This window comes from Mycteria americana, chromosome 6, assembly GCF_035582795.1.
Source record: "Mycteria americana isolate JAX WOST 10 ecotype Jacksonville Zoo and Gardens chromosome 6, USCA_MyAme_1.0, whole genome shotgun sequence".
NCBI lineage: Eukaryota > Metazoa > Chordata > Aves > Ciconiiformes > Ciconiidae > Mycteria > Mycteria americana.
Window position 1 is genome coordinate 8743098 of NC_134370.1, and position 18179 is coordinate 8761276.

Sequence of the window (18179 nt, forward strand, 5' to 3'; positions counted from 1 at the left end):
GCCTGGGTTCATTTGACCATAGGAAAAAAGAAAGGGTGAACAATACCTGCAGGGGATAATTTTTATTTCACTTCGATCAGAAATAGCAGTCAACAACAGTAGCTGAAAATGCTGTAACTAGAGAGGAAAATACTTAGAGAAAGCAGATGCATGTTATATTCTGCAGAATGGTATTGCCGATAGACTGCTATAGAAGCTTAAGCATGGTGTTAATTCATGACTTCTCTGAATACTCATACAGTTTTCTCACACACTGAGGGGGGGAGTTATGGATATGTACCTACATACTTTGAATTCTTGAAGTATTTGACTCTTTTATATCTTTTCTACAACACATTGCCACTGCTTACTACCTTATATGATGGATAGTAAAACTTACACATTCCATTTAAAAGGTTTTAGTACGAATTAGTACTTTAAGTTTTAAACAGAATGTCTGCTTGGGATCTATCCACTGTCACATACAAAATAACATTATTTTAATTGTATTTGATGACTTGGGATAGGGTGGACCATATATTGTTTCTTATGTTTTTTGTGTTTGCACCTCTAGATATAATGAAATAAAAAAAATGCACAAAGAAGATTTTCCAGCCTAGCAGGTGTTTAGGGTTCAGTACATAAAGAATAAATGCAATTGTACATTACTAATACAGAGCCAAGCAATGTAATAGGAATGACCGATCTTTAAGATCAGAAGTCCTCCTTACATGTAAGGACTGTGGTTTTCATGTGTAGTGAAAGATTTGATGTCTGTGTTCCAACAAATATGACACTCTGAACAAATTGTGGTTGCCAGTGGAGATTCTGCCAAAGGGAGTTCTTCTGTCAAATAAACCATAAGATCCTAATTATTGTAAAGGCACAGCATGTCTAATTTTTTTCCTCAGCCTTGTTTTATTGGATTTTTTTGGCTATATTTGTGAGGAAAACTGTTAAAATGTGCTAATTTATTATGCCTCTGTTTATGCAGTGCTATTCCTGTATTTATGGGAATCTCACAGAGGATCATGTGCATTGGTGGAAGCCTGCTGCATCCGACAGTGTGGAATAAATGGTACGCAAGACCATATGGAAGCTCTCTGCATAGAGGTATTTCTCAGTTCTTGGTCTTCCTTGGCATAGTTCTAAAGGTGATGAAAAATCAGGCCAGAGAAAGAAATGTTAGGAATAACCAAAATTGTTGTTAACATGCCTGTCAATGAAATGCAGTGGGAAGGCTGACGATGAGGAAGGGAATTAAACTTGGAAGAATCTAGAAGATCAGAGTTTGTAAATAACTGCAGCCTTGAGGCTTTTAATATGTCAGTCACTGGCCTTCTCCACTGAGAGCAACTAAAATGTTTACAGTGCTTTTTTTGGGTGGATGACATTTAAAACCTCAGCAATGAAATACTTGCCTTTTTCATTTTAAGTAAGTGCATACAAACATGTATTTATGAAATGTAATTTTTGATTGCCACAAAGAGAGACTCATAAGTAGGCATAAATCAGTTCACAAGTGTTACCTTCACCATAAGGACTTCCTTATTGCCTTTATATTTTGTAAATCAAGGAGAAAGAAAAAAGATCAGAATTCATGTGGTTGTTTCTGTGTCTTCAAGAGCTGACCAATAATAGCATAAGGGAAAAGGTAGGGTCAACAAAAGGTTTCTTGAGGAAATATCAGCCAGATGTCTGAGTTCTCATCGTATCTCTTTCTCTTGCAGAAATTTCATGAGAAAGCTAAGCCTATAAATACAGACTTCTTAAGTCTCTGGTCTTCAGACACGTGAGATTCCACGTGCTGGGGCACACATTTCTGTGCAAGGTTAGGTGATAAGCATATGTCCAGCCATTAGAGAGCTGAATCCTGCAGCATATAGCCTTAAGAGGGGAGCATGCCTTCTAGCAGGGCTCCTCTCAGCACTGGGTCCTGCTAAACAGCACATTCCCCAGCTGCCGTGCCAGTACCATGACCTTTCTGTTGCTCCTTGACCCACACATCAGATGCAGCTGGTCAGATAATCACAGATCAGACTGACCACCTGCATCTGATGTGTGGGATCCAAAAGTGGGAGAGAAGCCATGGTACTGCCATATAAAAATGTGCGCTGCCAGCAGTGACAGAGTGTGATACAAAAGAATGAGTCAGTGCGTGAGACTTGACAGGTCTGCTTTATAGCACAGCTGGGGATTCACCAGATCCCACAGCACAGGGAGTGGGAAAGGAAGCGTTCTGTATGCTGCCAGTTCCCCCTCTTTGCAGAACAATCCTTAGAAGTCTGTTTCTGCGTGCATAACTTACCAGCCTACCTAATGAGATTTGCACCGCAAATGCTGTAGCTAAATTTGTCTTACAGATAGTGTGGAAAGCACTTTAGCCTAAGAATACATGATTTTTAGCCTCTTCCCCTTTATTTCATAGAGAGCTCTTGTTAAGTGTTCAGGTTTTGAGTCAATGTTATCAAAGCTACATGTTTTGACAGGTTCTCTCCTGTGTGTGTGTATATGGAAAGGTTCTTCATGTACCTCCTAAGTTGAGAGATATAATTTGAACAGAGAAAATTATGGTTCATAAAGTGCTCTTGTTAGGTGACATGACTATGCTTAGTCCACTGCAGGACAGCCTACACAGAGAAATGCATATTTCCATACAAATTACAGTATACTGCAGCCAAGAGATCAATTAGAATGTCTGTGACCAAGAACTCTCAAGTGTCTCCATTCAGTCTGCCATTCAAACGAGATGAGAAATGCGTTCAATTGGTGTAAAGAATTTGAACTCTTTCAGGGAATGTGTAGAGACTGCTGGAAAGTGGCATTCCCCGCGGGGTGGGACTTGCGGATTCTGTGAGATCCAGCAGGGAATTTTAAGGGTTCTGTAACCTAACATTTTGTCTCCCGTTGAGAGAAAAATTGCAGAACCTGCTGAATATTGTGGAAAGAATGAGGATTTTTCATTGGTCAAATATAACTGACTATGCAGGCTCTATCATGTGTTACATCAGTCAACTTGATCGTCTTAAATCTATGCTATATTTCATTTGAAAGGAACTCAAACCACTTTGCAAGCTATGTTGCAGATACAGCACCAGCGTCTCTGGTGTTGAAATGCAGGTCTTCTGGAATGGAACGTCACAGGAATGAAACATAACTGTAACAATGCACAGTAACAGTTCACAGATCAAGACAGGAAATTCAGGTTTAAAAAACCTTGAAAATGTGGAAGTGTATATTTTTAGGGCAGCAGAGTATGATGTTGTCTACTCTTTTGATAACTGCCTTAAGATATTAATTTGACCAGAAGTTGTCAAAAACTGTGTTTAGCAACTCAAACTGCCTACCCTTCATCAAGATGATCTAAGATCCCTCCCTTTGACTAGAGCTGTAAAGTTCAATTCTTACTCAAATCAATGAAAAAGCTCCCATTGACTTCAGTAATACAGCAGCAGAATGCAGTAGAAGACACGAAAGCTATCCCAGCTTTCACTCAATAAAAATCCTTACCAAATGAAGTCATTGAAATGTAATAGAATTTAAATGTTAAAAGTACCTCTAATAGTTATTTCTGTGTAATATAGTTATATGGCAGTTAATAACATTATAAATAGTATATACTTAAAATAGTGCGACATTCATATACATTATAATTTTCTTTAAATATACCATTCCTATAGTATTTTTTTATTTTCATCACTGAGTGATTTGAAATATTTTTGCTCCATTTTAAGTAAACATGCTCCTCCCAGCAGTTAGTGAAGCATTTTTTTCATGGCTAGCTTTTCCCCTTTAAAAATATTCTTTGACTGTAGGAAAGATGTTAAACTTAATAGAACAATTTCTTGTTATAAAGGTACTGATTAAAAGAGAAGTTTTATTCAGAGGCAGGATTTCTTTCATTCGTGATTTATGAAGGGTTTCTCCAGGCATAGGATCGGTAAAGTAAGTCTCATAAATTGTTGAGAAGGGGCAGAGCTGGCAGGCGTTTCCTTTGGAACTCAGAGGTCCAAATTCTCTGATAAGCTTTTTATGTTGGTTACTGTCCCAGAAGTTTCATAATATTTTAGGATGCCTCTTCTTGCTCATTTTGGTATCTGTTTACAAAAGAGGTCTTTTTAATGATGGCATGACCTGCTGGGTGTCCAATTTTGAACAATCTTTTTCATAAGGGATATGGGAGCTCTTTTGTGGTATGAACTGGCTCAGGTTCAATACTAAGTATGGGTTTGCAGCAAGTTCAGCCGAAAATTCTCAGAAGCAATTGGTGTTCAGCAGCTCAGACAATTGACTAGGGTCAAAATCTTCATCTTTCACTCCAGACCTTTCATGCTGCAGAAAACTCCTGAAATCTTAGAAGAGCTGTGGGATGATTTTTTTTTTGAGAAGTCAGGGGAAGAGCAAGTGAAACGCTGCCGAGTGCAGCCCTTGGTGTGCTGGGAGACAGGGTGTAGGAGCAGGCTGGGGTGTGCTGGAAGGCTTAGCAGCAGGCTGCAGGCAGAATTGGAGTGCACCCAGATTCCAGGGAGCACAGGGGCCCCGGCGGACAGCCGTCTCCCAGAGTTAAGCTATACAGCGAGCACTCGGATTTACCTGGGAGGTGGTGGATGCGGGGTGTCTTAGCTTAGTGTGCTCACCTGTCTCCTGTTACCTGTATGTGGTACATCCACCGCTGATTTTAGACTGTTGTACAGTGCCCTGGTTCTTTGCCATCACCTCTCCGCGGCTGTCTGGACTCTGCTCCAGGAGACCGGGTCATTATATGAAGCAATCGGACGCCCTCCGCTGGATTGCTGTGTCCAGCTGCACGTACTTCATATAAAAAGTGATCCAGAAGGAGAAACATCAAAATAAGGGAGGTGGGAAGGATCAGGGTCTTTGAAAGACTTCTTTATAAATTGTCTTCTATGGAACATAATAGAAAGTGATGTAATACAGTATATGGCATAACACATTGAACAACCTGCAGGATATTCCAGTGTATCTATCCTGCCAGTATGACAGCTAAGGGCTACACTATAAAAAAAGGAAACTGAATATAGAAAGGTAATGTAAATTTATATGTTTGTATATATATAAATTTATGCATATAAATGAGTTTTACAAGTTTATATATAGGTGTATATATAAGTGCCAGATGGAAAGCAGATTTGATTTTTTATTAACTTTAGATCAGAAAAATAGTTATTACTACATTCCAGGACATAATGTAATTGCACTAATGATTGAGTCAGGACGACCTTTTTTCATGGGCATGTGATAACAAGTACTTGGTATGAGCTTTGAATGCTGTCTTCTCCAAGCAAGTTGCTTATTTGAAAATAACAACTGAGTGTCCCTTAGAGTTGCTGCTGTAATCCTTGTCAATAAAAATAAAGACAGCCTTTTAAAGCAAGCTGTTGCTTGTTCACTGTGCAGTAACAGCTATGAGCCTGTACCTGCGACAGCCTACTGTGTCAGAGTCAAATTCTTAAAAAGTACCACACCAGCATGATACAGAAAACACCAGCAGTGTTCCCCAGGGCTCAATTCTAGGGCCAGTTCTGTTCAATATATTTATCAACGATCTGGATGCAGGAGTGGAATGAACCATTAGCAAGTTTGCTGATGATACCAAACTGGGAGGTGCTGTTGACTCTCTTGAGGGACAAGAGGCCTTGCAGAGGGATCTAGGTAGATTGGAGCATTCAGCAATGATTAATGGGATGAAATTTAACAAGTCTAAATGCTGGATTCTGCACCTAGGACAGAGAAACACTGGGCACACGTATAAATTGGGAGAGGAGTGGCTGGAGAGCAGCCCTGCAGAAAGGGATCTGGGGGTGTTGGTCGACAGCAGGCTCAATACGAGTCAGCAGTGTGCCCTGGCAGCCAAGAGGGCAAACTGCATCCTGGAGTGCATCAAACACAGCATAACCAGCCGGTCAAAAGAGGTGGTTATCCCGCTGTATTTAGTGTTGGTGCAGCCTCACCTTGAGTGCTGTGTGCAGTTCTGGGCCCCACAATTTAAGAAGGATGTGAAGGTCCTTGAATGTGTCCAGAGGAGGGCAACGAAGCTGGTGAAAGGGCTGGAAGGAATGTCCTATGAGGAGTGGCTAAGGACTTTGGGGTTGTCTAGTTTGGAGAAAAGGAGGCTGAGGAGTGACCTCATTGCTCTCTACAGCTTCCTGAGGAGGAGAAGTGGAGAGGGAGGTGCTGATCTCTTCTCCTTGGTATCCAGTGATAGGACGTGTGGGAATGGTTCAAAGCTGCACCATGGGAGGTTTAGACCAGACATTAGGAAGCGTTCCTTTATGGTGAAAGTGTGGTCAAACACTGGAACAGGCTCCCTAGAGAAGTAGTCAATATCCCAAGCCTGTCAGTGTTTAAGAGGCATTTGGACAATGCCCTTAATAACATGCTTTAATTTTTGGTCAGCCCTGAAGTGGTCAGGCAGTTGGACTAGATGGTCCTTGTAGGTCCCGTCCAACTGAAATAGTCTGTCCTGTCCTATTCTATTCTATTGTATTCTATTCTATTCTATTCTATTCTATTCTACCATCCTAGGTAAAGTGCTACCTACGACTCTTGACTTTCCTGGATAGCATTGAATTCCTAGCACTATGAAGCCAGATGGATTTTTTTTAAAGGCAGGATTAGCTATTAAAAACAAGATTCCAGGGAAGAAAAGGAAATAATGAGTTTCTTCTGCCAACTGCTTATCATTGGATTAGCCAGGACCTTGCATGAGTGTTTCAAAGAGGGGAAATGACTGGCCCCATGTGAATGTTACGCTCATGGTAATAATAATGCTTTTCTTTTCTGTAGGAGGGTAGAGAAGGTGAGGCATGGTCTCACTGTTCTGTATGTGGGAAGATCAATCAGTAGATGCACTAAGAAGTGTTTCTTTTGCACTGTTTTCCCCTACATTTAAGATTCTGAAGAGCTTACCTTTTCTAGTGCAGCTCTGTCTAAGACCAGAGCTCTGAGCAAAGCAACAGAAGTTCCTGAGAGGCTTTCAGTGGGCTGGCGCATTGGGATCCACAGCTGAATACTTAGGGTTAAGACAGTAAGTTATTATTAGAAGATAAAGGATTGAGGGAACAACTAGAAAGCCATTTGCTCTTTCTCAAGTCAGAGAAGCAATTGAACATGAGATCAATAAAGTTATGTGCATAAACACACACACACACATATATATAATAATATAGTTATTCCAAGAACTCACCCCATTTGGATTAATTAAAGAAAATGGAAGGAAGGCAGTGGTCTGCATTAGAAACAGTGCACTATTAAAGTAAAGCAAACAAAATACCGTTAATTTTGAATGTTATTAAACATTTTTTAACTCTTCTAATTTGAAGAGGGAATCACATTATTTGTTTCCTTTTTTTTTGAAACTTTCAATACATACCCTGAAAGCATGAAGTTGGTACATTATTAGCCTAATAGAAGTTAAAGCTATGAAAGATCCGTGAAAACATCCTAGGAGTATTGCATCTGTGTATCTTAGTAAGTATTGTCGTTGATGTACTGAACCACACGATGGCAGTGTATTGTTAGAGAAAGACGAGGAGTCTTCTAAACTAGTCTGAAAACCAGCTTCGCAGATTATACTTTTACCTAATATTACAAAACCTTTTGTCTTTAGGGTCATCGAATCCTAATTTTAGCACAAGAAAGATTTTTCCAAGGATCTGGTTAAATATATCCACAAAAAAGCTCTTTGAAAAACAACACAAGCTTCTTTCCAATAAATCCTAGAGGATGAGAGTAACTTGTAGAAGTTACAGCTTCTTCTTAATTCCAGACTCCATGACCTTGTGAACAGTACATCATCTTTGGATGCCAAATATAACTCCATGTTTACACTCCTGCCGAAGCCAATATTAAACCTGTTGTATTTAGTGAGAACTGAATTAGCCTTATAGTTAGGGATAGCAAAGAAATATCACAATTCTAATGTGTTTTGTAAGAAGCACCACAGAATGGCCTTTGAAAGGTCACTTGAAAAAGTCTGGGTCAATGCGTGTTACTCTTTCAAAATTTGGGCACTCTGGTTTCATCAGTGGCTGGTGCCTCTCTTGAGGTGGAGAAAGAGGCAGCAATTAACTCACTGACAGATAAGGAGAAATGGAGTGTCTGAGTGCTTGCAGTCTGATCTTTCCTCATTGTCAATTAGTGATAACTACAAAACTGAGTGTTTCTTGGAAGCTAAGTTTTTGTACGTAACCTTTTGCCTTGGTCATTAACTGCCAAGTTAAGCACCCTCTGCATTGGTCCTGGCTGTTCCTATAAAGCGAAAGAATGATACTGCAAAATTGCTCTGTCCCGTTTATTTATTTGTTCTAAAATATTCCTATCCCTAATCTACAGCATAGTTTTAAAACAATTGCAAAACAAAGTAGGCAAAAAGTGTGACAGGGTTTTAAATGGGAGACAGCCCATCCCTCTCAGCTCACATTTGTTGAAATTTAACTTTCTTCCAGTGTGTAGGGAAGGAGTGTCACAGTGTGGTTTGACAGTTACTTGAGTTCTGGTAGATTAGGGGCAAAACAAATTCCAGAATGAGGACTCCTTCCTTTCCCTCTTCTGAATGGAGAGCTGTTAGCTTGAGGCCTGCTGAGTCTTAGCTGTTACACAGCTAGGTGAGAAGGGCTGTTTCATTTGGCTAAGATTTTCAAAGGTGGGTAAAATGTTTGAGCTTTATACCCTGTTGGGTTTTGAAGCCTAGCTTTCTTTAGGAGCTGTAGAAAAATCCCAGCTTTATGGTTTTACAGGCAATTACGTGAACACAGACATTAATTGAAGGACTTGCACAGGTGCAGTCAATATTAGCTGTATGTGCAATATCTTACAGTGAACACCGACTGCTGATTTCCAGCCAGTGGGATATCAGTTGTGCAGCAGAGCAGTTCATAAAGTTGGTGAGCTGCTTGGGCCATGCCTTTTCCTGAGAGTGCCTTAGGGACAGGCTGCAGGCTGGGTGAATAGTTGACAGTGGCAGCCCACTTCTATCTGCTGTTATTTCCTAGGTGACATCCCACTATTTCATAAGATGTGTGACAGGCAAGCTCAGGCTTTTCCAGAAAAAATGGTTTCAGGAGCAAGCTGCCACGCCGGAACAATTCATGTGTGCCACAGCTAATTCTGTGCTGGAGCCTGAGGGATATTTAAGAAACCTAATAGCCAGAAACAGGTTGCATGAAGTGCTCAGGGAGTGTCACCAGTGCCCTGCTGCCATCTGTCCCGAACTCTGCAAATACATAGAGCAGCTTCAGGCAGGCTCAGTTCCCATGGACAATTATAGATCTATGCAGGTGCAATGAAATCACAACTTCCTAGATGTGTGGACATGTTGCGTGACTAGCTACAATGTGCCAGGAGAAAGGTCACAGCACATGGCATTCTCCTGCCATGTGATACAGGCAAGAAGGTATGTGATCTGTTCAGCTGGAAAGACTGGACACTTCAAGCCATCAGAAGAGGTTGCCATGGAGCTCTTCTCTAAGCCCAGAAAGTTATTTCCTGCCTATCTGTTACGTCTCTTGATGCTTGCTCCTTATTTTAGGACCTTTTATGAACATATTATATCAAGCAGAGTTTAACAGTAAATTTCCTTTGATTTTCAAACATTGTCATTTGGCCTCAACCTTTAGGAGTTATCTGCCAAGAAGTGGTTTTGGTTGGTGGAGTTATCTAGCATCAAAAAACTGTAATGTGATTGCATTCAGTAGCAATTAGGCTGGGGCCCCTTTTTTCATCTAGTAATAAGAATACTAAATTCCTGCCTTCCCTCATATCACTCCCAAAGGACTTTTTTTGATGTTTCCAGCGTGTCTGGTGCCCATAAGGTCATCTTCTCCAAAGGACTTGGTTCCCTGTCTGCACACCACAACAGCTGACCAAATTTTGTCGAAAGATTAATGTTCCAGCTGTAGAACCCTCTGGACACTGTTGGCTATTTTATCAGCAAAAACTAGTTTAGGACATGGGACATAATTAAGAAACTTCCATAAAAATCAAAGTACGATCCTTTTGTGTTCTGAAAAACAGAATGTCATTTAGAGCCTTGTAGATAAATAGATTTAGGACTATATCTAAACAGCTCCTGACTTCTTGATCACTTTCTCCTGTTCATAAGAAGGACTCACAGATTCATGAGAATTGGCTTACACTGACACAAAAAAAGAGAATAGTCTGATAAAGTTCTAGAAAAACACAGAAGAGCAATAGCTCATGAGGTAATTTCCTTCCCTCTGCCAATATCATATAAACCTTTACAAAATATTTTTGCTCTTTTTCCCTAAATTTTCCCATCTGATGTGTTCAGAATTTCAGATTTACAATTTTAAAATACTTTCAGGTATTTAGTATAAACTTTCCTTTTCATCCTTCCATCCTGCTACAGTTTTTTTAACAGTAAAAAATTATCTCCCACTACTGTGAGTCTGACCCCATATTCCTCAGATTCTTGTCAAAGGTTAGGTAACGCTGGTCACAGCCATGGTAGTTAGCCACTGCCTTCTGAAAGTAATTAAATATGTACTACACAAGCACCTTAATAATTTTCACTCTTCTCTGAATTCCCTCCAATTTCCCATTAGGCTTTGTTACAGTCACAAAGATTAATGACAAGGATTTAATCCTGTTTCTCAGTTTCCAAGTCATCTTAATGTAGGTCAAGACATAACACATGAACATGAAGAGAACAGCAGGTCCAGCAAGAGGGCAGCATGATTCTGAATAAGCTGTAAACTTTTTTAAAAAATAAACCAGAAGGGCAGCTAAGAAACCATTAGAGAAGCCATCCAGAGAAAACACCAGTGCTAATGTGTTTCATAGCAAAAAAATGACATTAAGTGTTTTCAACGAACTGAATCTGTGGAATAGATAATAAGAAATGCAAAACATAAATGTGATAAAAGTAAGGACAAGGTATATTGGACTCTGGATTCCAGCAATGATATTTCAACAGAGATTTTCCAAAACAATGTGAGAATTTGGGGCTCATCTGTCCCTATGCTTCTGGAAATCTTTTCTATACAAAAAGGCAACAAGGAGCTGTTGATGCAGGTTTTAACTGATGTTTGTTTATGCACATATTTATATATTAGACACAGGGGATCTTCCGGGTCGGTTTAGGAAAGGTCAGATTTTTCCCACTGATGTGGAGCTGGAGACTATTCATTCTCTACCGTTATTTGAGAACTCTCTGCTCGCTGTCTCTGACTGGCAAGAGTTTGCAGGTGGCAAAAGCAGTGGACACCTTTCTGGTGCATTTCTGAGCTAACCCTAGTGTTTCAAGTGGGAAGGTGAATAGTTTCAGTGACATGATGCAGCTGTGTCTTTTTTTTTTTTTTTTTACTCTTCTAGGTACTAGAAACTACTGGAGTATGTAATTAGGACTCAGATTTGGATTATTATCAGAAGCAAAGGAAACAATCATGATTTAGCACAAGAAAGAATATACAAGATTAAATATTGACTGTAATAAAAGTGTGTCATAAGGTAGCAATTCTATATTTTGTGGTAGCACTTCAACTTAAGTTTCAACCATATTATGCCTTCTATGACGTCTTCTATGTCTGTCGTCTTTGATGCGTTTGCACTGCTAATCCAAATTCCAGTCTCCTGACACAGTTGCAACACATAGGTGTTGTACATCCTAATGTTGAAAATAAAAAAAAAGAAGAAAAATGCTAGTAAAAGCTAAATAATTTAAAATTAAAACTTTAAGCTAGTCAATAAAATCCAGAAATGAAGATGTCAGGGCAGATGCCTGTCTGAGAGATTGCTACCCCTGAATCCCAGATATTTTTGGTTTACATGCCTGGCTGCTTTTTGTTTGCAAAGCTTTCTGCAAGAGTTGTTCAGCTGCTGCAATGGACCTGTTAGTCGGAGTGTGGGAATTCACTGTTATTTGCTTGGGCCTAAGTAAAGATGTCTCTTGCCTGCACAAAAGTGCTTCCAGAAATACTTAGGACATCCTCAAGAAACAGGGAAGTTACTAGTATCATCCTTGATTTTGTTTACACACCTGAGCCTCTTCTTGTGCTAACTTGTTAGTGGCTGCAAACTGTGATTCTGGTGTATATGCTAGCATTGTAGGGCAGATGATTGTTTTAGCAGTTTACTAGCCATCTTCTCTTTGGGAATGTTCTGTCTCACCGTTTGATAGTCTTGTAGCATGTCTTTTCGTCTATTTTTTTGGCTTACATAGCATGTTCCTAACTATTCAGGATTCTTTCTGATTAAAGACATTTGGTAGATGTTGGGAATTAAGGTTCTCTCTTCTGCCTTTGAACAGTACCTGGTGAGTCTAATCAGGCAGAGTTGTGTGTCAACAGAGCTTTGTCCTACAGTTGTCTGTCCTCTGTGTCCAATCCCAATCTTAACAATTTCTTGTGATATGGAAAAAATGTCTCTAAATTACTCTTATAATGCACTTGAGCCCTACTTGGTTCTTATACACCTTACATGACAGTATGAACCGAATACAGTATTCCAGGTGAGAGCATCATGTTTAACATAGCTTTGTATCTGAGATATAATTTTATAATTCTGTTCCTCTGTACTTCTTAAACTTTTGCTCATTTCTTGATAGCTGCTGAATGGTGTATTCACCAATGACAGGGAGCTTTTTTGTTGGGATTGATTTAGAATTTAGCGGTGTTTACAGGATATTCAAATTATTCCTCCTGAAGCTGCCTTGCATTTGTTTTCCTTGTGCAATGTTGGGACATTGTTGCTAATCTAAAATGTAATCTTTCTGCATTACTAGTGTCTGATTTTAGATATGTATCACTTTTCACAGTGCTGTTGGTCTAAAATACTGTCTTTGTGTTTCTGTAACATTGGGAATAGCACAATGAGCTTGCTACAGATTTACAGCATTGGAATTGTAAGCAGAACTTGATTGATTTCCTCCGCAAAGTTAAGCTTGCATATTAACTTGGCTGAAGAAAAAGGTCACGTCAAGGGGCACAAATTAATCAGGTGGGACACGTCATTAGCTATGCAGTAAGCACTGGCTGTGTGTTTCTAGAGCTCCTGTCATAACATTTTTTTTTGTACATTGTATGCCATGCATGGAGATGCTCAAAAAGCAGGTACAGCGAGAACAATGCTGAAAAGGTATGAATATTTTGTCAGTGACTGAGCACTTACAGGTTTTGTAGAGAGCACTGAATGAAGCCTCCAGGCTACTTCATTTATGCCTAAGAAGAAAAGGGCAAGCTAAGGATACAAATTTATTGTAAAATATAGGCCTTGAGACAAACAGGGTTTGGTCTGAGTGGTGCGGCATCTTTTGTTGCTTTTGTGAAATGTAGGGGCACTATCACAGACTTATGTTCTCTCGGATGGGTTTAGCTTTTATTTTAGATTTTTGTTGATCTTGTATTTGGGGTTTGTGTGTGGTTTTGCTTCTGTTTTTAAGATGTGTCCAGTTCATCGCCAACATGTTGGCAATTGTGGTTTTGGTTCCTACTTGGGTCTATGGTATGTGTTTGGGCCTGAAGGGGCAAATCAAAGTGATATTTATCCAAAAATGTTACTGGGTTCAGGTTTGTCTGTCAACTTAAAGACTGTGTACGGTTGCTTTGTAAGGAGTTGATTTTCATTTTGTTCTTGCCTGAGTGTGTTTAACTTCCATTGGCTTTAAAGAGGGTCATGCAAGGTTGTTGAGGGACAAAACAAGCACTGCACAAACAAAATAGATAACGAGAGTGGAGTTTCTGAAGATGATATTGTGCCAGTTTGAAGATGTCCTTGGCGTAGCTTTTAAGCATAAATGCTTAGATAGCAACAACCGCCAGGAATGCTTTTATCATCTGTGTTTGCCCAAGAGTCTGCAACCTTTCCTTTCAGACGCTGGCCTTACACAGTTTTCTGTGCCTCCGTCACCTCTTGAGTAGATTAGCGTAGTGCATGGTATCTTGAGTAATACACTGCAATCATTGGAAACTTTGGCTGCTGTGGAAAGTGGTTGCTGCCTTATTTAAAGAGAATGATTCAAGTGTTCAAAGTCCTGAACAGTTTAGATCCAGCATAATTTTAAAATCATGTCTGGATGACTTCTAACTGCAGAAGTTGATGTAATGGCAAGAGTACTGGCTTATAGCCTCACCCTTCCTCTCTTCCCTACTTTAAACCTTGAGGGAGTTGGATACAAGGAGTTAGGGAACCTTGACCCAATGGACATGTGTTTAGCTTGCATCTTTCGCACCTTTTGAGCTTTGATTAGAGCATAATATTTTTCTGTTCTCATAGATTTTCCTGCAGAAATGATTGATTTCAGTAGGGAGGAGCGAGGAACCTCTACTGGGGAAATTCTGCAAATAATTTAATTTTGGCCTTTTTAGCGGGGTTTTGTAGGTTTGTAGGTTTGTGGGAGTGGCATGCCTGCTGGTTTGTGGGGATGGCTGTCAGGCAAACAAATATGAAGTTGTGACCAACCTTTTTTGTCTTGTACTGCAAAAGTACATGCCTTAGGTCCCCCTTGGTTACTTTTAAACATAAGTCCACATTTGGCTTCAGCTTTGCATCATAAGTCTATTTAATTTAGGCATATAAATTAAATGTGGCATCTGTGCAGTACTGTGGTGTGTATTTCAGATTATGTTACACCGCAGAACCGAGCAGCATGGCAAGCAGTTTACCTGAAAACAAAGTTACTAGGCAGGTATGCGTCCCTCAATGGATTCATACTATTGCATCCCTCTATTTCCAGATTCAAGGTGGGTGTCTCACATGGCCACTAACAAACTCTTCTGAATTCTTAATAGACTTTGTATTTTAGAGAGAATTTAGGAGATCTTTCCCTTAAAGATTTAAGATTTTAAATGCTTTCCAGGCTTATTGTTTTCCTCTTTTGTGACAAATGACATTACTTTCATGAAGGTATTTAAAAGACCTCTTGCTGTGATAAAAAGAAATCCAGCTGTCTCAGGCCTAGACCTTTAAAGGTATTTGAACACTTCAGTGCCTGGCACTGCCTGTCTCCAATGAGCCTTGTAGCTAAATCGAGTTCTCAGCTCCAGGATTCCCTCAAGCAATTTATAGGGAAGAGCTGGGTAACCCAGAGCGGCCCCACAGATGTGTGTCAGCTGTGTGAAGAGAAAATCTTACTAGCCAAGACAGGAACATCAAGAACTGTGATGGGATTTAGATGGTCTTTGAGCAAGCAGGCACTTCCTTTGGGATTCCTAAACATGTAATTTCTTCTGGAGCTAGAAGCATGTCTAAATCATCACCATGAGCATGTGAAAAAGAGACATGAAGAAAGTGGTAGATATGCCTGCAGAATGCTGATATCTCCTGAGTATGATTTGGAAAGATCCTGAACCTCTGTATCTTGACTGCAAGAGAAAGTTCAAGTCTCCTTGTTAGGAGAGCACCAGAACACCTGTTTGTTTGAAAGCAGAGAAAGACAGGCACCTCTCTCTCTTGCACTATATACATCTGGACAGCTAGTCACCTTTTGGCTTAGGCTCATAGCTTTGGCTCAAAGCATCTGAAATGATCAGAAAGCACTAGCCGTGAAAACATGGAAAGTTATACTTTAAAAATCCTGCTTCAGATCCTGAGGCTTCAGCTGGAGCTGAAACTGCAGGCAGCTTATCAGCTGTGAAAGAATATCAGCATCTGCCAGTTGGTAGTAACTCAGGTACCTACAGGCTTAGAAATATGCTACAGTAGGACTTTGGGGAAGCAGTGGTCCCTAACTGTTGAACAAGGGCCTAGAAAGAGACCAGTCCATAACACTTATCTAGTGCCCCTGTGCAGCTGTACCAGTTGCAACGGGCCAGCCAAATACAGAAGCATTACAAACAGAAGAGCCTATAACGAGGAGATTTAGCAGTGAATTGAAAGGAACTATGATTGTAATTACTGATCTAAAATTGTATTTTTGTCTATAAACTGTACCACATCAAGAGGAAATTATGGTATGTATCCACGTAAAACTTGTTCATGCATAACACACAAGAAGATTTCACGTATAAGTACAACTGCTTCCCTTCTTTGTCTGTGATAACTGTATGTATCCAGTCATTCAAAGTCCTTGAAATTTCAAATACCTGTAGGAAGACACAGTTTTAAGAGAACTACCTCAAGGCAAACCTAATTTTCTTTCCAGCAAAAATCCTCGTAATTGCAAACAGAGTATAAAATCTTGCAAACACGTGGATACACAGAAACATCTATTACAGGGGAAAATACTTGTGCCAGTAAGATTGTCAAAGGACCTAGAAATAGAGATAGCTTTCCAGCTGGCTTTGAAAAGCAATTTTACAATCACCTCCTGTGATTTTCACTGAGGATTAGGTGCCTCTGTGAATCTGAAAATCAAGATAGGCATCTAGCTATCTCTGAGTGCTCTAAATGCTGGAGATTTGTTCCTTCTGACGTTGAACAGCTGCATCTCAGAGAAAGCAGCAGTAAGTTAGACTCTTTGAAAATCTAAAATTAACCATTCAGAATTAGCACTTCTGAACTATTGTTTTCCTTGCCTTAAGTCTTGAGGGGTACTGAGCCCTCACAATACCCATGCAGTGCTATGGAAAATGAGTTATGGATGCCTGTGAAAAACGGACTTTAAAACCTCTTGTTTGAGTTACCTCAAGTGCAAAATTGAGATGATGAGAGTTAAGTGTGCTGCTTTGGTATTGATTAAATATCATGCATTGAAAAGTTTGAAGAAGGAAGAGTGACCACAAATAGTTATTCATGGCAACGTTTGGATTGCTTACATGTCCATTGTCTGCGTGGTCCATTTATGACTGGGAATACCGTTTTAAATTAATGTCATTCCAACCCATTTATCTATAGAAGGTGCCCCTCAGATCTTGCATTGGTGAACAGGAAGATGTATTTGATACAAGCACTTCATTCTCCCTCTAGCTATATACAGTATTTCATGTCTTATTAACATAATCTATCTACAGTGAAGTTTATAAGCCTTGACAGGTAGCACCTCGGGTGAGAAAAAGGATGACAGAGAAAATTTACTTTTACAAAGTCAGCCTTTCTGGATCTGTTCTTGGACAGCTTGACACCAAAGGCTATAAACATAAACTGGAATCTGAAACCTTTTCTGCAATGACCTTGTTTTAGAAAATAGTATTCTTATCTCCCCGTGCTTATTCTTCTCTCGGCAGTCACTCCTCACTGTAAATTCCTCACCATGTGCTCCTTCTGTTTCTTGAGCAGTACCTTCATATTTATTTTTGTTTACTACCTGTTTTTATTTAAGACATGCAATCTGAAGACCTACTATGCTAGTACCTGAACTATGTTAGTGAACCATTTGATTTGATATAGGCTTGTCGTCTCTGACTGTTTCTTTTCCATTTCTTTGGAAGAAGGCTTTTCAAGGAGGAGAACTGCTCCTGCATTGAGCACTGCATTAAATTATACTTTAATGGCAGTAGTTTTGTACATTCAAATTTAAAATTGCCCATTCTTTATATTAGTAAAAGAAGGTCACTACTTTCTAAATAACAGAGCAGTCGTATGACGCTTAAGGCAAAGGATTGAAAATACGGACTCAGCCAAAAATATAGTCCTTTGGAAGAGAGATGTCAAATGGATTTGAACAGTATTTTTACACATATTTCACTGTTTATAAACAGTGTCAAGCACTTCTTTCCATATGAAATGTTATGCTGCCACTCTGAACAAACCAAATGCAGTTTCCTGTGGTGATGGCTTTTTTTATTGTGCTTGCACCCTGCCCATATGACACACATTTTCTGCAGAACTGATTTTAAAGAAGTACCTACATTTACTTTCACTGCCCTATGTTTCAAAGCCAGGAGACCTTGTGTGAACAAAGATCACCTGAGGTGTGGACACATTAATCTTAGTGCATTTGCTCTATTTGGGTTTCCAAACGTCCTTGCTGAGATCTGCTGGTGTTGCAAGATCCTGAAAGCAATCTAGTCTCCTTTTCAGCATGTTCTGTCCTTTTTTTAAAAAAATAAAAATCCAAACTCCTATTGTGTACCAGACTTCTTAAAACATCTGAATCCAAATTCTGTGACAGTCATTCTGGTGATGTAGACAATCAGTTTCTGTGTAAAAGCACAGGTTAATGAAGTGCTAGCTAAAGAATAACTGTATTAGAAACATTGGCATATGTTACATCCTCTATTATACAGTTCCCGGACACCAAGGCAGCTATCACCTAACCTCAGTGTTTCGGCACCTGATTTAAA

At 39.7% G+C, this 18179-nt stretch overlaps 1 protein-coding gene across 1 annotated transcript in view; it reads left to right on the forward strand.

Moving 5' to 3' along the window:
* The window catches only part of HSPA12A (heat shock protein family A (Hsp70) member 12A), a 109046-nt gene that overhangs the window by 20251 nt on the left and 70616 nt on the right, over nt 1–18179 (forward strand). The window contains exon 3 of the mRNA XM_075504469.1: nt 974–1092. Coding sequence (XP_075360584.1) covers nt 990–1092 — 103 coding nt within the window. The 5' untranslated portion in view covers nt 974–989. The remainder of the gene's footprint in view (nt 1–973; nt 1093–18179) is intronic.